This window comes from Calliopsis andreniformis, chromosome 3 (assembly GCF_051401765.1).
Source record: "Calliopsis andreniformis isolate RMS-2024a chromosome 3, iyCalAndr_principal, whole genome shotgun sequence".
Classification (NCBI taxonomy): Eukaryota; Metazoa; Arthropoda; class Insecta; order Hymenoptera; family Andrenidae; genus Calliopsis; species Calliopsis andreniformis.
Window position 1 is genome coordinate 12654384 of NC_135064.1, and position 12551 is coordinate 12666934.

The 12551-nt window shown below is 42.5% G+C and overlaps 1 protein-coding gene across 1 annotated transcript in view; it reads left to right on the top strand.

Moving 5' to 3' along the window:
* Positions 1 to 11938, top strand: part of LOC143177181 (uncharacterized) — a 53630-nt gene extending 41692 nt beyond the window's left edge. Inside the window, exons 2-5 of the mRNA XM_076374994.1 lie at positions 6614 to 6993; positions 7259 to 10351; positions 10423 to 10763; positions 11236 to 11938. Coding sequence (XP_076231109.1) covers positions 6702 to 6993; positions 7259 to 10351; positions 10423 to 10763; positions 11236 to 11805 — 4296 coding nt within the window. The 5' untranslated portion in view covers positions 6614 to 6701 and the 3' untranslated portion in view covers positions 11806 to 11938. The remainder of the gene's footprint in view (positions 1 to 6613; positions 6994 to 7258; positions 10352 to 10422; positions 10764 to 11235) is intronic.
* Positions 11939 to 12551: the final 613 nt, after the last annotated feature.

Here is a 12551-nt window from a genome sequence, read left to right on the forward strand (position 1 = left end):
GATCTGATGCAACTCATTTCTTAATGAGGTTTTAATGAGTGTAGATGGTTAATATGTTAGTAGATATTTAATATAATCTTCGACTGATAGTGAGGTAAATGTTCCAAGACCTGAAACTGTATGGCCTGGTACTTTAATTATGAGGTCCCAGAAACTGAGGATACTATGTTACGGTACTAGTTTTTATTTTCCATTAGCTACGTCTAATGCATCAGAATATAAACCTAAAATTGAATAAAATTAATGTTAATGTTTAGTTTAGGTGTCAGAAGATGGTCAACTACTAGGACATTTATATTACGTCAATATTGTAATTAATTTGGAACGTTTAGTTTCTGCAAAATGCAAAATACACGTAATATGTAAAAATGTACAAAATATGTAAAATATCTTCATATAATATTTAGGGCGTAAAAAAATCTATTTGGGTACTCTTCTTTAATTCTGTTTATAGAGATATGAATTTGCATAAACATCCGCAGTCTACTTACAATGTAATATGGTAGAACTATTATAAAAAATTTCGAATATTAATACACAGATATTTTGCATAACTAATATTTGCATAACCAATTTTATGTAACTAATTCAACAAAAGTTAAACTGGTATGAAGGCTACGATATATACCATCAAGAGTCAACGGTATGAGAATGTCTTTATCTTGCAGAATACAAACAAGATTACTTTTTTATACACACAAATTTTAATCTCAGTGGAACTAAAACTTCTTCACTGTAGAACTTTTTTGGAAAATACGAATTGCATTATTTTCTTTATTATAATATTACCTTGCAGCCGTGTTTCTCAATTTTACTTTCAAATTAATTAATTTAGTTGTTAGTTAAACTAATAATCTCTTTAAAAGAATATCCAGTATACTCTATAACCTTGTTACTTGTAACTAATTAGAAACTACTAGCAAGTAAAAACTGTTCACCTTAAAATGCCACCTCATGACATTACTGATGGAGAATTGTTAGATGTCTAGAGATGTCTAAACACCCTCTAACAGATGTTCCTAGTTCGTAATCCTCGGCTCTATTCTGATTATGTTAGCAATAGAAGTCAGTTGCTGAAGCAGAATTCTAGGACCCTGACGTCCGTGAAACTAGTTCACTGAGCATTGAGGAGTAACCCAGAAGTTTGCCAAGTACTCAATGCATCGACATAATTCAGCAGCAGAGTAAGTCTGTGTACCTCGAGGAAGATTGCAAAATTCGTCATACTGGAGGAATGTTGAATAAAACTGTGGGTAGTAAGAGGATTGAAGTGAATGGAATACGACAACTTGCCTAACGCAACTAGAAGGAAGCTAATCGTCTGCTTCAAGAAGAAGTAAATTCATTGTGAAATACCAAAACTGCTTGAAGTTCTGTGTACACCGATCGAATGAAGTTTCAACAATGAAGTTGGTCCTCGGGAAAGGAGCAGCTCTTTCTCCCTTTCCTAATTTCGATCAGTTGGGAAGTTACTTCTGCTTTGCGAAACTCTAGTAATGGAAACTCAAGTACACTCGAGCTCTAGGGGATTCGCGGTCGAAATAGGAAGTGTTTGCCATATAGTCTCGGATTTATATTCAGCATAGTACTTAGCATCCCTGTTAATGCTCGAGAAAATAAAAGAAAATTTTGTTACATAAATTTTGGGCACAAATATATTCTATTTTCATGCAGAAACACGGCTTTCTATATTCCTTTCGAAGAGGTACATATCTTGTATGGAAATCTCAACTTCATTCCACATACGTTTCCCAGGTGAACCGATAGGTTCACCTCGAGGACAATATTTATAGCCACAGGATAGGGATATATCTGTCTATCAAGAATGGTGCAGCACGATACGTTAAAATTTACGTTCGAAGAATTCCTCCCTGCAGGAAAATGTAGTCCCTCAAAATGCACAATCGCAATATTTTCTCCTAACAATTGCAAATCCTTCTATTCAAGAGCCACCACAATTTTTCTTCATATGGAAGGATGACGTGAATGCAAAGGAAAGAAATCGATCCTGCGCTTTTCAGGAAATAATGACGTGGAAAGTAAAATGGAAAAACGAGTTGAATGAAAAATAGACGTTCATTTGTTCCACGTGACAACTCCAGCAGTTAGCTCAATACGACCTCTGGAAGAAGACTAATTGTTGAAGATGGTGAAACACCAAGTCAGAGCTAACACTGGCCGCAGGAAAAACCATTCCCATCCTCTGGAAATCGTGCTGCCTTAGCTCTGGTTTAATCAACCAGGTCCTGGTTTTGTAATCGGTCCGACTGTTTCCTCAGCCGAAGCGATAAACAGACGCAGCCTTAGGACAAGCCAAGGAAAATATTCAATTTCGTCTGTGCGTTTCAACTCGGCGAATGTAGTTCCGAGATTAAGCGTCGCTGTGACGCTTAATTAAACGTGCCACCGAATGCATCTCGCGGTGCAGCTGTGCCTGCGTTCGCGTAGGTAGTTTGTGTCCTTTATTAAACTCTACCATATTTCGTTCCGTTCCCATACGACACATTCTCGACGAGAAACAACTTCAACTACTACGGCCTCCCTTTGGTATCGCTCCGTTGCCACGACACCTGTACACTTCTCGGAACATTAATAGCAGACGGAATGAGAAACGTAATAATAACACAAAGCCATTAAGACACTCGCGTGTATAGAACACGCACGCACATATCTGTTACGAATGTTAGTCGACAGTGGCAAGGAGCTTGATAAATTCTAATCAAGTCAAAGGAAACAGACGCAAGATAGACTTCATAGAAATGCAATTGGAAAGTTATCCAGTCGTCTCTTCCAAGACACTTTGCTCAGAAAATTTTTATTCGAAATTGGTTGCTCGAGTTGAGACGGGGTGGATAAACTTTAAACGCCAGCTACTGCTACGCTTGTGGAAGTTAAGGAACTCTTGACTAGTGTTTCTAGCGAGCTCGACCAATTGGAAGCTCAGGGGATGCTGATTTATCGTTACTTTGTCCCCCGAGAGTAGACTTTCCGAAAATGTCGAACTATTTCTTTTCCAACGCTCTGTCGAAGCAACGACCTCAACCGAAAGGGTACTTAGCTATAATTGTAAATGGAATGCACGCGGCTCAAGCAGGTATTACGCGCACAAGGGTCGTTCTAAAAACCATATTAATAAACGCAGCCATAGAACGCGTAATCAGGCTTTGGCCGCACGCGAACGATAATGATGAAAAACTTGCATTACGCGTGTGCATTAATTAAAAGCTCGTAGCAGGGAGTATAGACGGGGCAACATATTGATTTTTCTACTTCGGTGAAACTCACCGCTGGTAAGCCTGACCCTTGACAAAGGCTCTTAACTTAACTCCGTGTGGAGCACAGGCTGCTGGAGACTCCATAGTGGTTCCGCGCCTTATTCTCGATCGTGATCCTCCACGTGACCCTTTCACGCAGACACTTATCCAAAGACCTAGTCCACCAATCATCCGGTCATATTTTTCCAAATGGGTCATTTTATACACGACAGCATCTGAGCCTCGAAGATTTACCATAGACGTTAAATTACGACTGGTTGAACTTTGTTCACAATCTATTGTACTGAGTAACACAGGGACCTAACTGTATCTGATGTATTAAATTTCTCGTGCCTGCAGAGAATATCATCTTACTCTGTCATAGAGATGATAAGAAAGGAACTGTACGGAAAGATGATTATAGAACGTACCGAGAGTGCGACCTATAGGGGGATTTATATATAGTGCCATTTCACTTGCTGAATTAAGTGCAGATCTGGTCTATTTGCCTAACAACGAAGTGTTATATTCTACTTGTTCAATTATACACAACCGCAGTGCATTCGTCCACGAGGAAATGGTGCTATTGTACTTGCCGTGTCGAGTATAATTTCGCACCATTTGTCTATTCAGTGAGGGTCCCATTCTACTTGTCGAAATAGGCATGGTCGCGGTATATTTGTTTGGATAGAAAGCAGCGGATTCTACTTGCTGAATCGGGTGCAATCTCGGTTTATTTGTCCCTGCAGGGATGGGGCTATTGTACAGACGCCTTATTTGATTCTGGCTCAACATGCACGCTGGAAAAGGAGAAGTGACCCCCGTGTAGGTTCGTGCCAACTTCACGCTATCATACAAGAATTTAGAGACTATTCAATGTTTCACCTGTGCTTAAATTGCGATGAAATATTTAATGTTACATCTTTCTTACTCATATATTTCCTGGCTTATCTTCTTTGCAATTGCAATATTGAGGATTAGACTAGATAGGACTTGAAATATATCAATAAGGTACCTAACAATAAGTCTGGATATATTATCGTGATTTAGATGCAAATAGAATACTGAAAAGTTTCTGAGTGATAAGCATTCCTGCAAAATTAACATAAATCTACGTCAAGAACAAGTTTCCTCTGTATTTATGTACATACTCGAGTAGAGTATAATAATCGATAGAATGTATAAAGCTGTTTAACGTAAAAAGCTCTGAAATTTTAATTTGTATCACCTGTAAAAACACATACATGTCGAATAGATTTGAGTGTATAAATTATTGAGTCATATTCCTAGTCAAACAAATTTTAAAATACATTTCAAATATATACAATCTCAAGATATCATTTGTTGTGGTTTAAGAATAAGAATCTACAGTACTCCCTTGTAAGAAAGTCTCTTAACGCAAATATTACCTTAATGGATTTAATTTACCAAGCATCCTACCAACACGACTCCATTCTAGCGTCCGTACCAACATGTACATTCAGCGCCCGACTATGTGCGTTTTATTCTACTCAGCAGGCTACCTTATGCGTTTGAAAGCCATCCCGCTTTATTCGCGTGCTCAAAGGTACAGAAACTTAGCTACAAAAAGCTACATAGCACTATCTTCATAGACCGTTTACTTTGAGATACTTGCAAAATATAGGAGAAACTGTAGAAACATAAAACACCCGTATCGATTAATCGTAAATCCAAACCTTTCCCGGGAGCAGACTTACGTTACAGAATTACGCATGAAAAACTTCGCGTGCGTTTTTATCAGCTTATCGGGCATTAACATTTTCTTGAAATATTTCTTCGCGTACATAGGCAATCCATCTAGGCCAAACCCGCACACACCAACGTACGTAACCGACTCGATACCATACCCGAAGATTATCAGGAAGAACAAATATCTTGAACGTGGGTAAAAGTGAAAGCACGGTGCAGCGACTAAACTATGTTAATGTCGTCACGAAACGTGGTATTTGCATTCGAATCGATAATGTTCCCTTTTTCTGTCGCATACAAACGACTCATCGGCGCGTATTTGCGTAAGAATCGTTCGCGAAGATGTGAAATCTGATTCACTCGAACCGGTGACAAATTTATTCCCTCTGATTGCAGCCTCGTTGTACCCACATCAATTTCCATTTTCAACCGAACTTATTACAAATTCATATCGGCTTAACTTCGATACACGCAAATACTCACGTATCGTCGCGATAAGGTCTAAGTGAAAAAATGTTAGATTGTTTGGTAATATCTGATGGCACGTGGCACGCGACCAAGTCCTTAACCCACCATTATGGAGTAATCAACGGCCACCATGGTTCTTTGCTACACGAACAAACATGTTGCTTCGATATTGTAACTTTCGGGAAGGATTCAACTGAACGCCATGAGAAATGCATACTCAAGTTTGTCTGTTAGGCGAACACGAACAGTTGCACCGCACAAGATATACCGTACTCACTTTTGACCAGCGGTATACCAGTTTATATTGAACTCTTGGAGTTTCTCTACGCCACATCAGCAACTCAGCTAAAATTGTACAGTGTTTAACACTGTAAACCTTGGGGGATGGAACTTTAGGGTGAAAGACAGCAAAACATCATTTGTGTACTCCCAAAATGTACTGGAACTCAACTCCAGAAACATCAATAACGTGAAGGACAGTTTTGGTGGCTACCTTGAATGTTTGCCTAAACAACTTCCTTCGAGTGTGAATGTGAGAGTTGAACAGTGATTAAATAATTAATTACTGGCAAATTATTAGATCAATAATTGTCAAAGAAGATCCAGACCTCGTTTTTAGTTAAATCAAAGAGGAATCGCATATTTCTTGACAGCAGGGCATTAATAATGAAAAAGGAGAATGTTATCTTATACTACTGATTTCTGCTAGTCATAGCAAGAATTTTTATAAATGATTGAATAGGGTTTTAGATAGTGAACGGAACAAAAGTCTGCAAGGATACTAAAACCACAATACTCGATGTAGTTGTCTTGGTTGCTTCGATCATAAACCTAGGATTCCTGAATAAGCAAAATCGATGTTTACCGAACTCTATAACAGACACTTGAACCATAACTCAATATCATAAGGGGTAGTGTCCAAAAGTTTCGAAGCATTATACGATCAATAAAAGTTCCTCTGTAAGAACAAGTTCGGAAGCAAATACAGAAGATGCTACAAGGGGGAAGGTGCAAGGGCAACAAATATTTAATAGACTCCATGTACTTTGAAAGATTTCTACATAAATAAAATTTCTACATAAATTCCTATGTAACCAGTCTAGCTACTTTTCTAAACAGACCTACACCACACTACTACAACACAAAGTCTAAAATCTTAGATACGTCTCCATTGTTCCCAGGTGCCGCGACAGCAACACCGAAGGTCCTCGGGAGAAACGATGAGCGAATTGGGACGAGACAGACAAGAAGCGGCGCGATAATAATAATATGTGGACGACGTGGCCGCGGACGAGGCGCAAGTGGCGGGACTCGGGCTCGTCGCGCGGCAAACACGAAGCTCGTAGTAGCCGCGACAGCTTTCGTTTCATCTACTCGGTAGTGTTGGCGGCCTGCATGGCAGCACAGGAAGCGAGGAGTGCCAAGTGCCCGCCACAAGACACGATACCTGGCTGTCCCTGCTACAATTTCGAGGACGGTCTGTTTCTAGAGTGCGCTGGAACCACCGAGGAATCTCTCCGGAGTGCTTTGTCCGGAGTAATACATGCCGCCGAGGGAGAAGGTGCGTATGAAATATGACGAGCGAATGCATTAGAATAAAACAAGGGATTTCGTATTCGCTCGGACCGAATTTTCCTGTCCTTTCCTTGGAAATACATTTAAGCGAAATCACATTCAAAGAGACCGAGATAAACGTCCGAATATGTTTATATTGTATGCTACATTAAGGTACCTTGAATGAAATTTTGCTTATCTCGGTCTAACAGAAACTCAAAGACTCTGTTGTTTCAGTATCGAAATCTTACTGCTTTTGGTGGCTGTTGCAGGAGCGATTGTCCAATCTCTGAGCGTTTACGAGCTAGATAGAAAGGTAGAGGAGCTTCGACCGACTGTCTTTCCACCTGGTTCTCAAATTAGGCACCTGCAGATATCGCACTCAGCGATTCGGGAGATAAACGAGGACGCTTTCAAGCGGTTAAGTAAGAGCCTAGAATCATTGGCCTTGGTGTCAGGCCGTCTCCCTCATGTGCCACAGAAGGCGATGGCCACTTTGAGTTCTCTGAAAGCTTTAGATCTAGAAGCCAATCTCGTGCACGAACTTCCCAGCTACAGCTTCTACGGGCTATCTCTGACTAAACTGAATTTGAAAGGCAATCAGATAATAAAAATATCGGAGTACGCCTTTGCTGGGCTGGAAAACACTTTGATGGACCTGGACCTAGCTGAAAATAAAATCAGAGTATTCCCTATGACGTCGTTGAGGAGACTAGAACACCTGACATCCCTCAGACTCGCTTGGAACGAGGTGTCTGAACTCCCAGAGGACGGATACTCCAGATTGAAAGCTTTGAACTTCCTCGACTTAAGCAGTAACAACTTCAAGAAAATTCCGCTCAACTGTTTCCGCTGTTGTCCGTCCCTGAAGACATTGTCCCTTTACTATAATGCTGTCGAGTTTGTCGATAAGGACGCGTTCATATCGCTGATCGATCTCGAATCAATCGATCTCAGCCATAACAAAATTGTGTCTCTGGACGTAGCTACATTTAGGGCGAACCAGAGGCTTAGATCCATCGATTTGAGTCACAATCATATTCATTACATTCGTGGTGTATTCTCGAAACTGCCTGAGCTGAAAGAGCTGTTCCTCGCAGAGAACAACATCTTAGAAATACCAGCGGAGACGTTTGCTGGCAGTACAAGCCTGTCGGTGGTGTATCTTCAACAAAACGCGATCAGGAGGATCGACGCTAGAGGTCTAGCAACGTTGAGCCAATTAGCGCAATTGCACCTCAGCGGAAACTATATTGAGAAGGTACCTCGCGATTTCCTCGAGCATTGTGAGAACCTCTCCACTCTGTCGCTGGATGGAAATAATATACGAGAACTGGAAGTGGGGACTTTCGCAAAAGCGAAGCTACTGAGAGAACTGCGGCTCCAAGACAATCAGATCACCGAAGTAAAAAGGGGTGTTTTTGCCCCTCTGCCATCACTTTTGGAATTACATTTACAGAATAATGCGATCACGGATATGGAGACTGGGGCTTTGAAGTCCCTGCACAGCCTGCAGCATGTGAACCTTCAAGGAAATCTTCTAGCGGTCCTGGGTGACGTATTTCAAGTGTCAAACGATGTGGGTCAGAACGGAAACAGCGGCAGCTCGTTGGTTTCCATTCAGCTAGACAACAACGGTTTAGGCGTGCTGCACAATGACTCCCTAAGGGGTCAAGCTTCCGTCAGAATCATGTGGCTTGGACACAACAGATTAACCCGTCTCCAAGCTCCTTTGTTCAGAGACCTGTTGCTAGTCGAGCGATTATACCTAACAAACAACTCCATCTCGCGAATAGAAGACACCGCTTTCCAACCGATGCAGGCGCTGAAGTTTCTGGAGCTTAGTATGAATCGATTAAGCCACGTAACAGTCAGAACATTCTCAGAACTACATGAACTTGAAGAGCTGTATCTACAGGACAACGGCCTTCGTCGGCTAGATCCGTATGCCTTGACCGCACTCAAGCGACTACGAGTGCTCGACTTAGCTAACAATCATTTGAACGTATTACATGATAAGATCTTTCAGGAAGGCTTGCCTATCAGAACGCTGAACTTGAAGAATTGCAGCGTTAGCATTATAGAAAATGGAGCGTTCAGAGGTCTTAACAACCTTTACGAGCTAAACCTGGAACATAATCACCTCACTGCCACTGCATTAGACCGTCTAGATGTTCCAGGTTTGAGAGTCTTGAGGATATCGTATAACAATTTCAGCCAGATTAACGGTAATTCTTTAGACGGTCTTCCATCCCTTCAACATCTCGCTATGGACTCATCTCAGCTCCATAGAATGCCTTCAGAGATATTCTCGAAGAACAAGAACCTGGCTAAACTATTGCTAAGTAATAATCTCCTTCGTGCGTTGCCCAGCCTGCTCTTACTTGGTTTGGATTCATTGAAAGAAGTGAAGCTCGACGGCAATAGATTTCAAGAGATCCCGTACGATGTGTTCGCGAACGCCACCACGGTCGAGTTCCTGTCATTGGCTAACAATGTAATCCTCAACGTGGACATGTCACGGTTAAATGGATTGGCCAGTCTGCGGGAACTCGATCTGCGCGGTAATTACATCTCGACCCTCTCCGGCTTCGCCGACGTGAACCTGTCCCGCCTGATATCCGTGGACCTCAGTCACAATCACTTAGCTGCTTTACCAGCAAACTTCTTCGCGCGATCGAACCTGTTACGCAAGGTCGAACTAGCTGCCAACAAATTCCACCAGATACCAGCGGTTGCCCTCTCGGCCCAGAATGTCCCTAGCTTAGCCTGGCTGAACGTCACGGCCAATCCTCTCGTCAGGATACACGAAATCAGTTCCGAAGCCAAATACCCTGCCCTTAAGGAAATACACATATCAGGAACGAACCTAACAATTGTCACCAGTCAAGATTTCGAGGCTTTTCCTGCTCTGATGCATCTGTTCATGGGCAACAACATGATCTCCCGTGTATCTCCAAGCGCATTCCGAAGCTTGCTCGAGCTTCTGACTCTGGACCTTAGCATGAACGAGCTCGAGTTGCTTCCCCAGGAAAGATTGAAAGGACTGGAGCACCTTAGACTACTGAATCTCACGCACAATCGGCTGAAAGAGCTCGAAGACTTCCCTCCAGATTTGAAAGCTCTGCAAGTATTGGATCTATCGTACAATCAGATTAGCGGAGTCGGTAAAAGCACGTTCCAACATCTCGAGAATCTAGCGGAGCTTCATCTCTATGGCAATTGGATATCCTCGATTTCTCCGGATGCGTTTAAACCCTTAAAGAAATTAAGAATCCTGGACCTGAGCAGGAATTACTTAGCGAATTTACCATTGAACGCCTTCCGACCGTTGGAAACACAGATACGGAGCCTTCGGGCCGATGGTAAGCTTATCAAGGATTCTAAAGCATTATCGGTAAAACTCGGACAATATTAAACATCTCTTTCTGCACAGAAAATCCACTGCACTGCGACTGCGATTCCCAGGAGCTTTGGGAGTGGCTGCGCGATCATCAGAAACTAGTGGGCGGCGGTGTGGGTCGAAATCGGGGAGGAGGAGGACTACGAATGAACGACATGGACAGCGGATTACTGAAGTGCGAACAGCCTCCAGAATTACGAGGGCTGGTGTTCCTGGACTTGGACCCGCACGCTTTCTGCTCGGCGCCTCTTGTTTTGAAACTGGCGATTCAGGACATTCAACCGTTCTCCGTTTTGGTGTCCTGGCAGAGTAGAAATCACTCAGGCATCCGAGGCTATCAAGTAGCATATCATGCTCTAGAAAATCTTGAAGAGGTAACAATCTAAAACTAACAAGGGAATTATCTAAAATGATCAGATATTTAGCTTAATATCGTTGAAACTATTCTAAATAGTTTTTAAAAGTATCTATTTGGTTAAAATATTAACACCGATTTTTATTTTGTAAATTTGTATGTGGGTACTATAGGCCAAAACGCAGAATATGAATATCTGGAAATTTCGAATTTTTGAATACTGAAATGTGGTTCTCAATAAAGCTGTTTAGCTGAGTATGAGATGCAATTAGGTTACAAATCGAAGATCTATAGTTTACTCAATTCAAACTTCTTTGCTATAAATACTTAGTAACTTCCGAGATATTAACATAGTAAAAGTCGAATATTTTCGACTACTCTACAAACATACCAAATGTCATTACAATCGGAAATTATCAGCTAGGGCACTTCCCTTATGTATATTTCAAATCGCATAGTAAAAAATTTCTTTATATTTTTTCCTGCTTAAGTTCCAGATCCGAGCAAAGGTTCTTGAGCCGAGTTCACGTTCCACGAAGCTGTCGAAGCTGCTTTCAAATAACCGCTACCTGATTTGCGTGTTCGCCCTGGGCAACTGGATGTCGCAGCATCTTGAAGAAGATACGTTGGACCAATTCAATTTCTCCAACCACGAGACTTTCGAATCATCATCAGACATACAAATGACGGACTCCTCGACGAGTCGTTGTACAGAGGTAAAGACCCTGGAAGCCCCGGAGGCTGTGATCAGTAGCGACGGTTCATCAATGGGCGACGTTGGTAGTGTCAGTAGCTTTCTAACCAGGCGTCTAGGCTTAATAGTCGGTTGCTGCATGGGATTCGTGGTGTTCTTGCTTCTGGTATCTGTTCTCGGTTACCTCAAGGTAAAGAAGCAAAGAGAAACCGTGAAAAGAGAACAGCCGATCCCACCTGAGTACATATCGTATAGACACTTCAGCATACAAAGCGGAGAAGCTGGTCACGCCGTCAGACAAGCCAGCCAAGAAAGCCATAACTCGAACTACATCAACAGTATGGGCAACACCACCCTGAATGTATGAGACATGCCCAAAAACTCCCGACTCGTGGAGGTTTCGAACGTTTGAGTAGCAGGCCCGATTCACCCCGTGACCTGAGACGGCAAACGCGAAATACTTCCGACTCGCGGCAGTTTTTCACCCAGGATACCAGCAATTTTCGACCAGTGATGAAAAGCAGTTTTCGTCTAGTGCTCGACCGAATTAACGTCACCCAAACGAATCTACATCAAATCATCCCCCAAGTCGTCGCAGCGAAAGACTTCAATCGATTCGTGTGCGCGTAAATGTGACTACGAAGTGGACGACCCAGATAACCGAGCATTTTGTATGTGATTTTCTACGAATCTTAACTTTACTCGATGTAGCTTTACACGTTGGACCGAGAACGGAAGGAGCACGAGTCTTGTGCAACGGGAAGTGCGTGTGTCTGTGGTCCGAGCTGTGGCCAGCAACGCAAAGGATCAGCCAGGAGCTTTCTATGAACCCGTCTGCCGTACAATGTACGAGCGGACAACGTGCTAGGACTTGTCCAGAAGGGTGCATTGTGTCTTCTAAATGGCTTGGCAAACCGCTCGCGCCATGGTAGACAATGCGACACGGTGTCTCGTGTAAGTGCGTTCTTGAACTTCCGATCGCAACGCGCCAAGGGGCCAGTAACCCTGTCAGACGATGATGGATTATGCGGTAGGGCTGCGCTGTATCGTTCAGGGACTGCTTCGGAGCCAAACGGCGAGACGTTTGTACATACGCGATCAATCCAGATCTCA